The sequence below is a fragment of the Notothenia rossii genome (assembly GCF_949606895.1).
Source record: "Notothenia rossii genome assembly, chromosome: 11".
NCBI lineage: Eukaryota > Metazoa > Chordata > Actinopteri > Perciformes > Nototheniidae > Notothenia > Notothenia rossii.
In genome coordinates, this window is record NC_136910.1 from 51,942,056 (window position 1) to 51,956,143 (window position 14,088).

A 14,088-nucleotide genomic window follows, 5' to 3' on the forward strand; every position below is an offset into this window, starting at 1 on the left:
TGTGTTTTTAATAAAACAATAAGTACCTTATCACTAATTTCATTAAGTAAATTACACAGCATGAACAGCCACTTTGTTATACTGTTAATTGATTCTGATCCCATTGTCTGTGAGTCATGAAGTTCAGCTCACTATGTCTGTATTGAGGAAAAGCACTGATTCATTGCCTTGTGAGGCTGCACTAACACAGTGGACAGATGATATTGCAACCACTAGATGGCAGCATTGACAGAATGCTTTGCGTTGGCGTCCGAAGCGTTACAGTGGAATGACAAATTGGCGCAAAATGGCAGTAAAACTGAATATGTAGGCAGGGTATAATAACAAGTGGGATTTAATCAAATCCTAGAGCAGCAGAGGACGGTTGGCGTCCATCCACTCCTCCCTCTAAACATCCTACGTCAAACACGCTCTTTTAACAATTCAACACAGTTTTTGCCATTTGACAAACACTTCCTACTTTATATTGTGTGAGCTACGACGAGCCACTAGCTAACAGTGAAGTTAAGTTTCCCAACTGAGCTCATTGCCCAAACTAACATGTAGAAGGGTCATTCACAGAAATATATTAACATTTTACAAAAAGGAAAGAGACAAGGATTTAGAAAAATACTTAAGACGAATATGAAAATGTTAAACATATATTTGGTATAAACCAAATCAGAACTGAAACAGAAAATTATTCATAAAGATCATAAGATAAGATAAGATAGAACTTTATTGATCCCAATTTGGGAATTGTTGGTGTTGCAGCAACATAAAAAGACAATAAATAAACAAGAAAGTAGAAAATATACATGTTGAATTTAAAAATGAACAACAACAAGATATAAAGCAAGGTATTATATTTACATAAGTATGCGACATACATCAGGAACATTTTTTACTAAGTGCACAATTCTGTAATATTTCAGCCTTACACACTGCATAGAGGATGTCCTTGTCAACATGTGCAGGGCCATAAATAAAGCAGGACTGCTTAATTATTGAATAAACTGCACAGGGTAATTTACCTTGCTCCAGGTCACTTTAATTGTGGGGTCCTGGTTTCCTTGACAGGAGATAAGCAGAGTCCGGCCCACCTCCTCTCTGTACTCCTTCTCTGGGGTGACGCTGAATGATGGGGGGTCCTTTGAATTTCCAGAAAAACATAGAGAATCAAGGAGATTGCAGCAAAAGCAACAATGGGATTTTAAAAGACTGGATTATCGCCTCTTTGGACGAGATTATCTTAATAACAAAAGGATTAGCAGCACAATTAACTCCCCTAATAGTGGGAAACATTGTAGTGAGTGAGTTGACTTCTATTAATGCCAGGGGGGCTCACGTGTCCAAGTAAAAAGGTCAATAAAATGTCGTCAGAGTTAAGTTTTTAATTCTGTGTGACGGGTTCATTTGTGGCTAATTAACATGTGCATACACTGGAGTAAATGGACAGTTTAGCAGAACTAAAAGGACATATTTGGTTGCAGTTTCTGAGCTTGATGCATCACATTAAGAATTTTAAATGTAGTTATTATCCATTGAGTTCGAGCACACTTACTTGTAGTATTACATCCACTGGCTCAGATGCACCCATAGTGCCATAGCTGTTGTATGGGGTGCAGGTGTACACACCTGCTGTGTCGTCATTGACTGTGGTCATGAGCAAAGAGCCCAGTGGTGTCAAGGTCCATCCTGGATACTGAGAGAAATGTAAAAGGCTCACAGCACATAAAAAAGACGAGCTAGCACACACAAACAGACACTTGAATGATACAGTAGTAGCATGAGCAGAGAGCTTAAAGAGCCAAAAGGCAGGAAATCTCGTACGCATGAGCTCCTCAGCTGCGCCTGAAGGATTTACAGAAGAATTCTTGAAATCTGCCGTCCTGAAGTGGTTAAGTACTTAATGCGAAACGGGCAGATTATTTCCAAACTTCTCTTAAATGTTGGATTATATAAAATTAATGAAAACAGCTTTTGATATCTAAAAAACATTAAGGAGATAAAACCGTCTTCTGTTTCTGTAAACAAACACTTTTTTTGGCAAGGGGCATCCATGATTTATTTGAAGTGTTATATAAAAGTGGCATGCTTGTTTTGGCAAGCAACGAACAGGCTTGTATATTGTACTTGCCAGTGTCTTTTTTTACAACTAAAGCATACTCTGCTTTATTTATTTGTTCACTCTACTGGAACTACACTTTAAGAAATCAACATCATGCTGTATCAGAAAAAATCATTAATTTACAAGAAACATTTAGTCAAAAGTAGTGCATTTTTCTCATAGACTTCGATAGAAAAATATGTTTCGTAACCAGCGAAGTTGCCCCCTGCTGGCAATTACAAAGAATGCAGGTTTAAGGCAATCTTGCAATGCCTTCACATACTGAAGTGCTCAAGTACTTAATGCCAAACTGGCCGATTATTTCCAAACTTCGGATTGAAAACTGTACATCATTTATTAATGTTGACACAGCCTTTGCGCAAATGTAACTGAAGTAAATGTAAAAGACTGTTCTAATAAAAAAGAAACCTGTGACATCACACTGTACCATAAACTCACTAAATATATTTTTACTGAGATATCAATTTGAGTGAGAAATAGTGTAATTTTTTCATAGACTTTTGTACAATAACACTTATTTTTGCAACCATTGGAGTCGCCCCCTGCTGGTTATTAGAAATAATGAAGGCTTAAAGCATTACCACAAAAGGCGCTTTCACAGCGGAGTGCTTTTCCCAGGAATAGTTCCGATGGTTCCTGGGATTTTGCATTCACACCAAAAATATCTGGAACTAGAACTTTTTTTCGGGAACTTTTTCCTCCCTTTTCAGTCCCTGCTAGAGAGGTGGTACTTTCCTGAGGAGGTAAAGGTTCCAATTTCTGATTGGCTGAGCGAATTGCAAACCACGCCCCGTAAAACTACGAAAAGTGTTGTGAAGCCGCCATTTTATTTGCTCGCATTAGCACCATTAGCATTAGCCCAGTGCACCAACAGAGAGAGAATAACTTATGGCAACACAACAGAAAACATGGGAGCGGTGGAGATGAGGAGGTGTCGGCGTTCTGGCGATTTGCCGGGACTCCCAGCAGCTTCTACTGAAGCCAGTCCCCAACGCCGGGGACTTCCGCCGAGGACTTCGGGTGGCAGTATACGCCGTGAAGTTGTTTGCGGCCTGCCAGTAAACCCAAAGTAGAAGAAGTGACGTCAGCGGCTTCATTTGCCTAATCCTCCCTCAGGGACTTATTCCGGTGTGAACGCGATCTACTAGAGAGTTCCGGAACTAAAGATTTCCGGGGAACTAAGTTCCGGGAACTATTCCTGGGAAAAGTACTCCGGTGTGAACGCCCCTAATGACTTCATTGCCCAAAAGTGGTACTTAATGCCAAATGGGCAAATCATTTACATCTTCTATTAAATTGTACATCGTCTAAAAAATTCTCAGCTTTTGCAAGATGAGACAAAAGATCAAGTGGTCTTCTGTTCGTATTAAAAGAAAAAAATCTTATGGACATTTCCTTTGAGGTGGATCCCTCCGTTCTTAATATAAATTCTCTGGAGAGCTTTGAAAATCCCTTTTTGATGCATTTGCATTATAAGCCATTACATTTTTTAGTCATTTTTCCCCAATAAGCCGCACCAGAAGGCTCGTGTTGTGCTATGAATGCAAAAGGTTCACTCTCACTTTAATGAAGTCAAAACTGCCATTATCCTTCCCAGAATGAGGCTGTGAGAAAGTATTAGTGTGTGTATGAGAGCTTGTGACATCCAGTGTGGAATTGCAATAATTGGAAGAATAACAGCCTGACTCCTCCCGTGCATCCAGCACTACAGGAATATATCACAATTCCTGTGGCGCAGCTCATCCAACGACATGTCCATCGCAATGACATCAAAGTGTCGAGGTAGGGGGGGGGCAAATGCAGCATGTGGAGGGGAGGGGTGGGTGGTTGGATGGAAAAAAGGGGTTTAAAAGCTGGCACCCTGTGATCATATTTTGAAACAAAAGTATGTTTAAATATGGATTTGCGACCTGAAAGGCTGAGGTTAAAAGATCCTGTGGTGCACTACTGTGGAGTCCCCCAGCCTCTCATCTACAAAGGTTCCTACAGTATACTGTACACATCCATCAGAAGAAGCAGAAGATAGAAGTGGAAGTGGGGGGGAAGAGAAACGTGAGAGCAAGGGGCAGTAAGGAGTTCCTTGAGGATTGCTTCAAAAGCTTTTAAGATTGCACATCCCTGTCCTTTAAGGAATGACTGTCCAATTGAAAGAATATTTCCAATAGTGGACACTGAAAATGTCCGACTTAAAACGAAAAAAATGACTTCGCCCCGCAGTAACAAGAAAAAAGTTGCCCTTCTGCTGGTAAGAAAACTTGAGTTGGCCGATTGTTAGAAAAGCTTTTCATGATGAGCTGCTGACGGCGGCTCATAGATGTCCACAGTCAGCAGCGGGGCCTGACATTTCTCTGCTAAAAGAAGATGAATGGATTCATCCTGTAATGTTTGCAGCATCAGGGATCAATAAACGGAGCGATGTTGACCGGAAAAAAACAAGGGAAAGTAAAGGTCGGTCACTGTTATGGCAGCGCTTCTCAATCCAAAATGATCATTTTTATTACCAAGGACAGGTCGAGTGGTTCTCCATCTTTGGTCCAATCCACACGAAGCAGAGGAGGCTGAGCGGCCGATGGACAGGCAACCGTTCCCTTCATACCTGTCGGGAGGTACGATTTACGGGGCATCGGAAGAGCCTGGGCTGGATCTGAGCAGAGGAAAGACATTTGAATACATCTGTAATTTATACGTACATCGTTTTGTTATGAATTGCTGCTAATTGAGATGACAAAGCTATTTAACACCGTGTTAAAGTGGGCTCAATAAAACAAGTTCTACTCTGGTTAGAAAACTGTTGGAGGAACACTCTGCTTCAGTTTTATCCGCTTTTCAAACCAGGTGTTTAACTTGCTTTAACTTAATGCATTTGAGAAAATAGTTAAAAAAATTGGCTCCTCTGTATATTATCAGAGATGATTCTCACCCAACATATTGCCTCTCAGAGGACATTTCATCTGAAAGGGAGTTAAAAACAACCCTGGACTTTAAATTGTACATTTTAGGTCCCCTCTGCATTTAATTATAGAAATGTATTGCCGTGGCAACAAAGTTAACTCAAGTCTAAGAGCAACTTACCAAGAGCACTACAGGCGAACAAAGGTAGTATATAATTATTAGGTGCAATATATATATATATAAAATCTTTTGCTGAAAAGTACATTTTCGTAATAACCACTTTGGTTGTAAGTGATTTGTTGAGACTCTTGAGAAATAGAAAAGTATTTGATGTATTACGAGGGCTCATGACTGCAGACTACAGACAGAAACGTACGCTTCACGGTGAGGTTGGCGGAGGCGGTGGGGGGGTTCAGCAGGCCATTGCTCGGCATGCAGGTGTAGTTCCCAGAATCCTCAGGGATGAGACTGGAGATGAGCAGAGTCCCGTCTACCATGATCTTCACCCGCGACTTCAGAGACCTTGAGAATAGAAAACAGATGGAAATTCTTCGATATGTAAAAAAAAAACGGCTGCTGGTGAATAACAGCGAGAGGTAATTCAGTTCCTCCACTCCAGTCAAGGCAAACACTCTCGGAGAGCATCAACAGTGTGGGAGTGTGTTTTTTTCTCTTCTTCCTGTGAGTTATTCACCACTGTGTGCAGATGGAGGTTAAGGAAAATTCATTTCATTTCAGTTAGTGGGTAGAAGAGTGCCCACACATTTTATACATTCTTACATTTACAGAGAAACATGGAGTACTGTACCAGGCTGCAACAACTTACTAATGCTGATAATATGTGGGACGCCTCACAGTCACACATTGCGGTACATTACCATACAGGTCAAATGACTCATGTACTTTTACTGACACCGATAATTCCCCACACTACTGTTTTTCTCACTTCACATAACAGCAACCTATTTAATTCCCTTTAGAATATTTGTATATTACCAGTGAAAAAAGGACATATGTTAACGAGTCGCTTGCAATGACAAACAAACCAAAAATGTTCACCAAGAGTTCTAGGCCCTGAGCAGTTTGGTCAATACTGAAATATCTCAACAACCATTACACATACTGACATGGTGTGAATTTGACTGTATTATAACTTTGGTGACTTTCCATCTAGGGCTGCCGTCATGAAGTAAGAGTGACTTGTCTTATAGGGTAGCCAAATATCTACAAAACAAATGACATTAATTATTTGGCTAACTGTGCTAATTAGCAAATGTTAGCGTGTTATATAGCATGCTGACATTAGCATCTAGCTAAAAGCACTATTCTTCCTACAGACTTCAATCCACAGTTATCAGGACTGTCCATTTAACTAAGTAGTCGTCTAACGTTATTAAACTATATCGGGGTTGCATGACTGACTTCAACACTACTAACTACAGGTGGACACGTGTTTGCCGTGAAGACGTTTAAGAGTCTCATTTAGCCACTTGTTAGCAACCAACACTTTTAAGACACGTTAAAGCATCCAGTTCACAAGTAGAGTTTTTACAGATGTAATGTATGTACTAGAACTAAATGTTCAAATGTCTTGTGATTGGTTTGCCACCAACCCTATTTCAGGCATCAAACCAAAAGCCCATTGAAATATTCATTGACTTAGAGACGAGGAACCAGAAGGGCTAAAATGGAAGCTAATTTACTGGTTAAAGGATCAATCCAAAGCCTAAATGATGCTAATAAATCAACTCAATTCAAAAGTTGAAACAGCTAACTCACTGAATTCTGTTTGACGGTTCATGTTGTTTGTTTCCATCATTCATATTTGATCAAATGGAATCCCTGTGTCGTTAAATATACAGAAAAGAAATGAAATATTCAGCGATTATGACAACATAAATTGCTTAATCTTGAACACAGTAATGCCCATTTTTAAACTAGCTTTTATGGTCAGCTATAGCCAGAAAATAAGCCCTTTAAGTCATGACTGTTAACAGTGCTATATTTTCCCTTTACACTGGTGGATCCTTACAGACATCTGATGGCAGCAGGTTCCATCTGCAGTCTCTAACCGCTGTGACGTTTATGCAATGTCAAACCACAATCATGCACAGCAGATCTGCTGGCGGATATTTAAAGCAACCAGCAACAGCCAAAATAATCCCAGAACCCCCTGGTTATGTGAACATCAAGCGTTCCCTTCATAACCTATTCCAAACAGGTTGCACATCAACAGGCCTGTCGGAGATTGCAGCAATTAAAACATTTCCCATGATTCTACAATCAAATGGTGAACAACTTTTCTCTCTAATAATTCACTTTTTCTGGTACTCCACGGCTACAAAATTGCCAAAAAGTGTGTTTGGCAAGCTCTCAAAGAACTTGGCAGCTCCTGATTGCATTCTGGCTGTGATGCTAGGTCAACAAAAATAAGGCCTGTGGTGTCCACTTGTACACACAGAGCAGCAACTGAACATCGATTTGTGGCGGGAGAGAGAAAAAACAACTCTGTGGAGAGAAAGTACTGATATTTGGAGGGACATCTGAAGCATGACTCAGATTATCAAAATCCACAGTCATCAGCACTTGGATACATGTTTGAGAAGAGTGTTACAGACCTGTATATCCTCGACCATATGGACAATATTGTCTATCCTGATGTAACATTATTACCAAACCAGCTTCATCTCCGTCAGCTGATTATTCCAAACATTAATATGCGCGTCCACGGCATATATTGCACAAATGTAGGTATCTAGGAAAGCAAGGTATCCGTTATAAATTGGTTTTCCACAGCAGGAGAAAATGGACATGAGGCGAGAGAGGGCGTGAAATGTGTCAATTGCTCAAGTCTCACGGTTAATGCCTGAGTGCTGGCAGCCCTGTGAAAGAAGCAGGAGGTGTGTGATTTACGGTGAATAATGCACACACTGCAGGTGCTGCTGGGATTGTATTTAATCTGAGCTGTATCTTATTCGATTTCATGAGACAAAGAAGAGAAATGTGATTAATTGAAATTGAATGTGGTTGAAGTTTCGCCATCCTCACCTCTTCCTGGTTATATTTGCATGTTTCTTTTCACTTAAGAAGATTTTACTTAAAGTGGACCTATCATGCTATATTTGAATAATATAGTGTAGGACCATACCTATATACTGTAAGGCATATTTATACTTTTTATTTTTCAAAATACCAAACAGATCATGCATTTTAGCCATTCCTCATTTCGCTCAATTTAACACTGTCTTTGCATGGGCTGATTCTGTGAGAACAGCACCATCTACAGGCCTGGCATATGTACTACAGCGTCTCCAGCACTTTGGAACGGCAATGTCCGTGGCTGTCTCCTCCTGATTGGTGGAGTTGGCCCAATAGCCGTAGCGCCACTTCTGTGACGTCATAGAAGTGTTCAAATCTGGATCAGTCTGTATCAGATCCGTTGCAGCCCCTTTTTAAGAGATTTGGGTATGGAGGAAAATAGAGAGGGTTGTGTTTTCTGACACTTGGTGAGTTCCCTGGAACACCGGGGACACATATTCATGTAGAAAAGACGTACAAAAGTGCATTTTGTATGATAGGTCACTTTTAATTTTCTGTAGATCGACTTATCACGAAATAACAACGGTATAAAATGTCAGGCATGGTCTTTCCTTACGTGTTAAAAAACATAATTTGTTCAACTTTAGGCATAAGCATGAAGTAAATTCCACAAATATTCCCTCTTTCTATGATGATTTACTTTTCATAATAAACTCTTCATGTGCCAAGCTTCAAACACAAACCCCCATGGAACTGAGAAATCCTTATAAAGCTGTGAATAATTGCAGAAAAAAGAAACCGAAAGTAGGTTTGACATTCTCAAAGAGCACCTTACTATTTTTAACATTTAACAAAAGAGCTTTTTATCCCACTAACTCAAAGAAGATAATCAGAATAATCCTTGTGCTGTACTCAGCTGTTAATAGCATTATGCGTCAGCTCCAAAAAGCCTCTCAGAAACTTTTCCCGTTGTCAAAATCAGCTGGAGTATTAATCCGAGTGTAACATGGATGAATTAGTATGTGTGATGGAGAAATGTTCTGGAGGGGAAAGTAATGCAAATGAAGCCCTCCACCTGCTCGACTGACCCGAAACCAGCCACAGCTTTTTAAGAGTGTTCAATTGTCTGGTGGATGAATTCTGAACCGCTCTCCACTCACTCTCGCTGTCACTGAGCACTGCTATTGTCAAACCTCTTCACCAGAGAACATCATTCAGTGCTTCCGCAGTTTCAGGCAAGCTACATCCTTTGCTTTTACAGTAACAAGATGGACGTTAAATATGATGTGTTACGTGCATTTTTTGGCAAATGCTATATCCTGTTGTCTTCATTAAGTCTGCAGTCATTCGTTATTTTGGCCATTTAGGTTTTTATGGGAGAAAATGCTTTGAATGCAGACACCTTCTCCACAATTAAGAGTAGGCATAAGACTTTCCTTCAGAATCAGAAACAGGTTTATTACCAGGTTTATATGAGGAATTTGGCTTGACGTCATGGTTCGTACATACAAATAAAACATGAATTAAAACACAGGTAGGGAACTAGAAAAAATATTAAAAACAATACAAAATATAATAAAAAATATAACAGTATTTACATTGCAATGGAATGGAATGAAAAAAGGAATAAAATATGAATGAAAATCGGCAGTAATAAAAAAGATGATGCTTAAAGTTAGGGCTGGCTATAGGCTTAGATTGCGGCTTTCACCTTTAATAATATTAATACGCTTTATTTGTATAGGACTTTTCAAGCATCGGGTGCAAAGTACTTTAACAAGGTTCACATCACAATTTAAAACACAACCAGAGATTTATATGCGGCAAACAAAACACATGACTTTTATGGTTATTTGGGTGAAAGTTCAGTCAAAAACTATATTATGATCTGTGATGATGAGAGCACTGAGACTGAATCTCACATGTTCAAAAAATTATAATTGGTTTAATATTATTATAAATAAATAAAAGTTATATTTTAGAAATGTAATAAAAAACGGAGTAAGTAAAAAAGCCAAAGGATTTTGCACTTAAAAAGAATAGGAAATGGATTAAAATACAGAATACAATCAGTAAAGTACTTCAGACAACTACAAGTAGAAATTGGAATATTTGTATTTCAGAATTTATGAACTAATTTTCAAGGGCTGCACATTTTTCCCTGGACCTTTGGGGGACCAAGGGGTTTATAATATCCACTTCTGTCTAAATAAAACTAATAATCATTGTGTTTTTGTCTGCTTAGCACGATCCCTTCACATAGGAAACATGTACTCTAGTCAGTCAGCGGCCGTTTCTCAATCTCGACGAAACTGGCTTCCAAGCCAATATTTCAAGGATTCCACGTCATCAAGTGGCGCAGCAGGACCGTTCCAATGTCCAGCATACTTGGAATTCCACCGAGGCCGCGTCCTTGGTTTGGGGGACATTTCGAGGCTGCACATGGGTAGACTTCGCGTCCTTCAAATCCCCACAATGCTTTGCGCACGGACCAATTTCCCTAAATCTGTGGCGGAAAATGTAAGGCGGGGCCTCTCATATAACGCATACCTGCACGCTTGCTAGCTTGTTCCACTCTTCGTTTTCCGAATGCCAGTAAAGATTCTTGCCTAGCTTCTGAAGGAAGTGACTCGGAAGACATGTACTACCAAGCAAGCGTACTCGCGATTGAGAAACGGCCAGTTACAGTATAGTGCAGCGTCCATGTTTTCTACAGTAGCCCAGAAGGGACAGACTAAAGTGAGCAGGGCTGAAAATGAACGCTGGAAATCTGTGCATTAGTGAAAGAGAAGCAGAGCAAATCAAAGCGCTAACGGGGGCTATTTTAATGCGAGGGCAGGGTTATAAGGATAAAATCTGAACATGAAATCAATAAGTCACGCTCTTATAGCTGAATACCACACTTTTGAATAAAAATAAAGTGGAAAAAAGCTCTATGATTTGATGATAAATCCTACCACCACTTTCAAGCAAAAACACTGATAATCACAACATCCATGAAAAGGCAGAAAAGAGAACCTTTTATCATCACGCAGTTATTGTCCCCATCTCTAAAAGGAAATATAATGGAGGAAAAAACCTTACCTCACTACGAAAAAACCACTTTTCTGATCCACTAACAAAACATCTCTTGTTCCAGTTTGTATTGTCGAACACCTCGGATGTGCCTGTAAAAAGTACATCGCTCCACTCGCCCTTTGAATACGCACCACTCCATATATTTGAGTTTTTCACAGAGAGCTTTCTTTGGCAAATCTGTGTTATTTTACTTTTGCTGCCTTTTGTATTGATTTAAGTTCAAGCTAAATATGCATTTTAACAACAAATCCTCTTGCCACATTACCCCCATCCTCAACCAACTGCACTGGCTTCCTGTTCAATCCCAGATCAACTCCAAAAACCTTATGCTCACCAAAAATACCTCCACAACCTGCCCCCCCACCTATCTGGCTGACCTGCTTCAGGAGTGCACCACACCACCATCTTTGAATGTTTAAACAGCATTGTGTCTGGTGTTGTATTATACAACCCATTGCTTAAAACAGCGGTCCCCAACCTTTTTCAACTCAGGGCCCACTTAAGAATCACGGTTTTTTTCACGGCCCACATTCAACCATAAACAATACGGAGGTTAAATAAAGTTCTCAGAGTACTTTTTATTTTAATTAGAAAAGGAGCTGGCTATCAGTAACAAACAGACATTTGTATTACACGGTTTAGTTGAATACTCGATTCTGATTGGTCAATTCAGAACATGTGACACGTTGTTAATCCAGTAGTACAGACCGCTGTCAAGGACTGTATTGACTGTTGCTAAGGAGGATCAAGAAAGAAAAAGGAAAAGAGGTTAATGTTAATGTTTCCACACAAATCCTAATGTTTTGGAAATTATTTGGCGGCCCACTTGCAATGCCTTCAGGGGCCGCGGCCCACAGGTTGGGAACCGCTGGCTTAAGACCAGAGCAGTATGATAAAACCGTGAAGTGAAAGGCATTGCACTTACAAACATAATAGAGTTTGCTAACCGTCCCCTCGCCTCGTCACCATGGGTGCTCAGGCTTTTGGCTAAACTAACTAGAAACCCACCTGTTTAAATTAGCCTTCTCACCATCAAGTGTCTACTTTGTATCCTCCATGATTGCCTATTAGTGTTTTTTTAATCATGTTATGTTGCTTTTAAGAAGAAGAAATTGAGCCTTTATTTATCGCTCGAAATTCAGTTTCCCCTCTTTTTACATCCCTAGTTTAACCACACAGTAGAGGCAGGTTGCACACACATGAATCTGGAGAGGCTGCCAGTCTCTCAGGGAGCAGTTGGGGGTTCAGTACCTTGCTCAAAAGACACCTTGGCAGGGCCCAGGAGGCGAACTTGCACCTCTCCAGCTACCAGCCCACACAGATCATTGCAGCATCTTGAGAGAATCTTTTTTCCCTGAAACTTTCAGAATCTCTTTACACACATGTTGATGTATAAAAGACATGAACAAGTGGATTTTGCATAATAGGTGACCTTTAAGTATTTACTCAATTGTACAGTCTACTTGGGTGTAATGAAAGGCGCCCTTATATTAAATGTATTATTATTATTAAAAGTTTGTTGGCAAACTCAGAGAAAGAAATCATGATTTTCATAAAGAAATGACTTCTTTATACTTTAGGCACAAGGTTTCTATATGTGTATTTCATTATTTAGTTAGAATAAAGATGAAAAACAGATACCTTTTTTGGCCATGTGTCACAAAAGGTTGATTCAGAATGTACCTCACATGTGCCAGACCTCAAGCGAAAACACTTTTCTCCACTTACACTATGTCAGTTTTACCAGGGCATTCAACATTAGTCATCCAATCCTTCAGTGAACCGCACATGACTGCATGTCACACAGGCTTTCGGGAAATGTCGCTTCTTGTTTTTGAACGGTGCGCTGGGTCCCGCTCTCATGTAGCAAGACTCGAACATGGAGGCAGATATTAGTTTCTATTGATGGAGAAGCAGTCTCTTTTATTACAGTGCGGTCCGTGCCATGGTTTTGAAGACCTCATTCAATCACAGCTAAGACGAGTTGGAGAAAGCTGACCTCGAGTGACTTTCTGAAGCAGATCATTTGGAGACCTGTGGTGGAGAACTGAACTCTGGTGTCGATTACAGAGGAGCCATCCAACCTCTGCAGCTTATCCAGAAAGCACATCACCCCTTACTTGACAAAGAAAAAGGATGTATCTTCTACTGATGAACAAAGGTGGGAGATGAACTCAGATCTTATACGTGAGTAATTAGAAGTACCAGAGTGTAGGGCTATGCTGTTACAACTAAAAGTCCTGCATTCAAAATCTTACTCAAGTAAAAGTAAGTACAGTATACTTGAGTAAATGTTCTTAGTTACTTTACACCACTGCTGATGAAGACGCATAGAAAAAGGCTCTTTTGATGAAGCAGACTTTTTTTTTTAAATGTATTTATGAAGACGTTATTATTTCCTATTAACGAAGAAACTAATATTGGCTTCTGGATTATCGAGGAAGGTGATTTTTAGATTCTATTGATATACTTTACTGCAGAAGCAGAATCTTATTTTAAATGTTTCTTATTAACAAAGAAGCAGATTTGACTTTTTAATTGATGAATAATCAGATTGTTGCTTGCATTGATGAAGAAGCAGATGTTAATGTGTGTAGATAATATAGTGGATAACATTGTTTAACTTTGCTGCAGCTAGAAAATAGAGACTTTAGGGCAGGGGTCTCAAACTCAAGGCCCGGGGGCCAAATCCGGCCCGCGACTTCATTTTATGCGGCCCCGCAAGAGCTTGCAAAGAATAAAATACGTTTATTATACGGTTACATGCCATGAGTGCAACCTGTATGCAAATGTGGCCCACGATGAAATTGAGTTTGACACCCCTGCTTTAGGGGAATAAACATATTTTTTAAATCTTCATATTCAGAAAGTTAATGAGACTCATTTTACCGAACGTCCTTTGTTTATTTACAATTTCCACTACCTCTTTTTGTTGATTTCATTTTTCCTCCCTCACTGTGAAACATTTT

General features: G+C 39.8%; 1 protein-coding gene across 5 annotated transcripts in view; it reads right to left on the bottom strand.

Annotated features, from left to right (window-relative positions):
- Positions 1-14,088, bottom strand: part of igsf9a (immunoglobulin superfamily, member 9a) — a 57,496-nt gene that overhangs the window by 14,448 nt on the left and 28,960 nt on the right. Inside the window, exons 1-6 of one of the 5 annotated variants that reach the window (XM_079658749.1) lie at positions 7,035-7,053; positions 6,782-6,844; positions 5,379-5,524; positions 4,612-4,754; positions 1,544-1,684; positions 1,014-1,130 (exon numbers count right to left, since the gene is read on the bottom strand). In XM_079658749.1, the coding sequence (XP_079514875.1) occupies positions 1,014-1,130; positions 1,544-1,684; positions 4,612-4,754; positions 5,379-5,524; positions 6,782-6,825 (591 nt within the window). In that variant the 5' untranslated portion in view covers positions 6,826-6,844; positions 7,035-7,053. Of the gene's footprint in view, positions 1-1,013; positions 1,131-1,543; positions 1,685-4,611; positions 4,755-5,378; positions 5,525-6,781; positions 6,845-7,034; positions 7,390-7,620; positions 7,753-14,088 lie in introns of those variants that run through there. The other 4 variants (XM_079658751.1, XM_079658752.1, XM_079658750.1 and 1 more) reach the window with 4 other exon arrangements.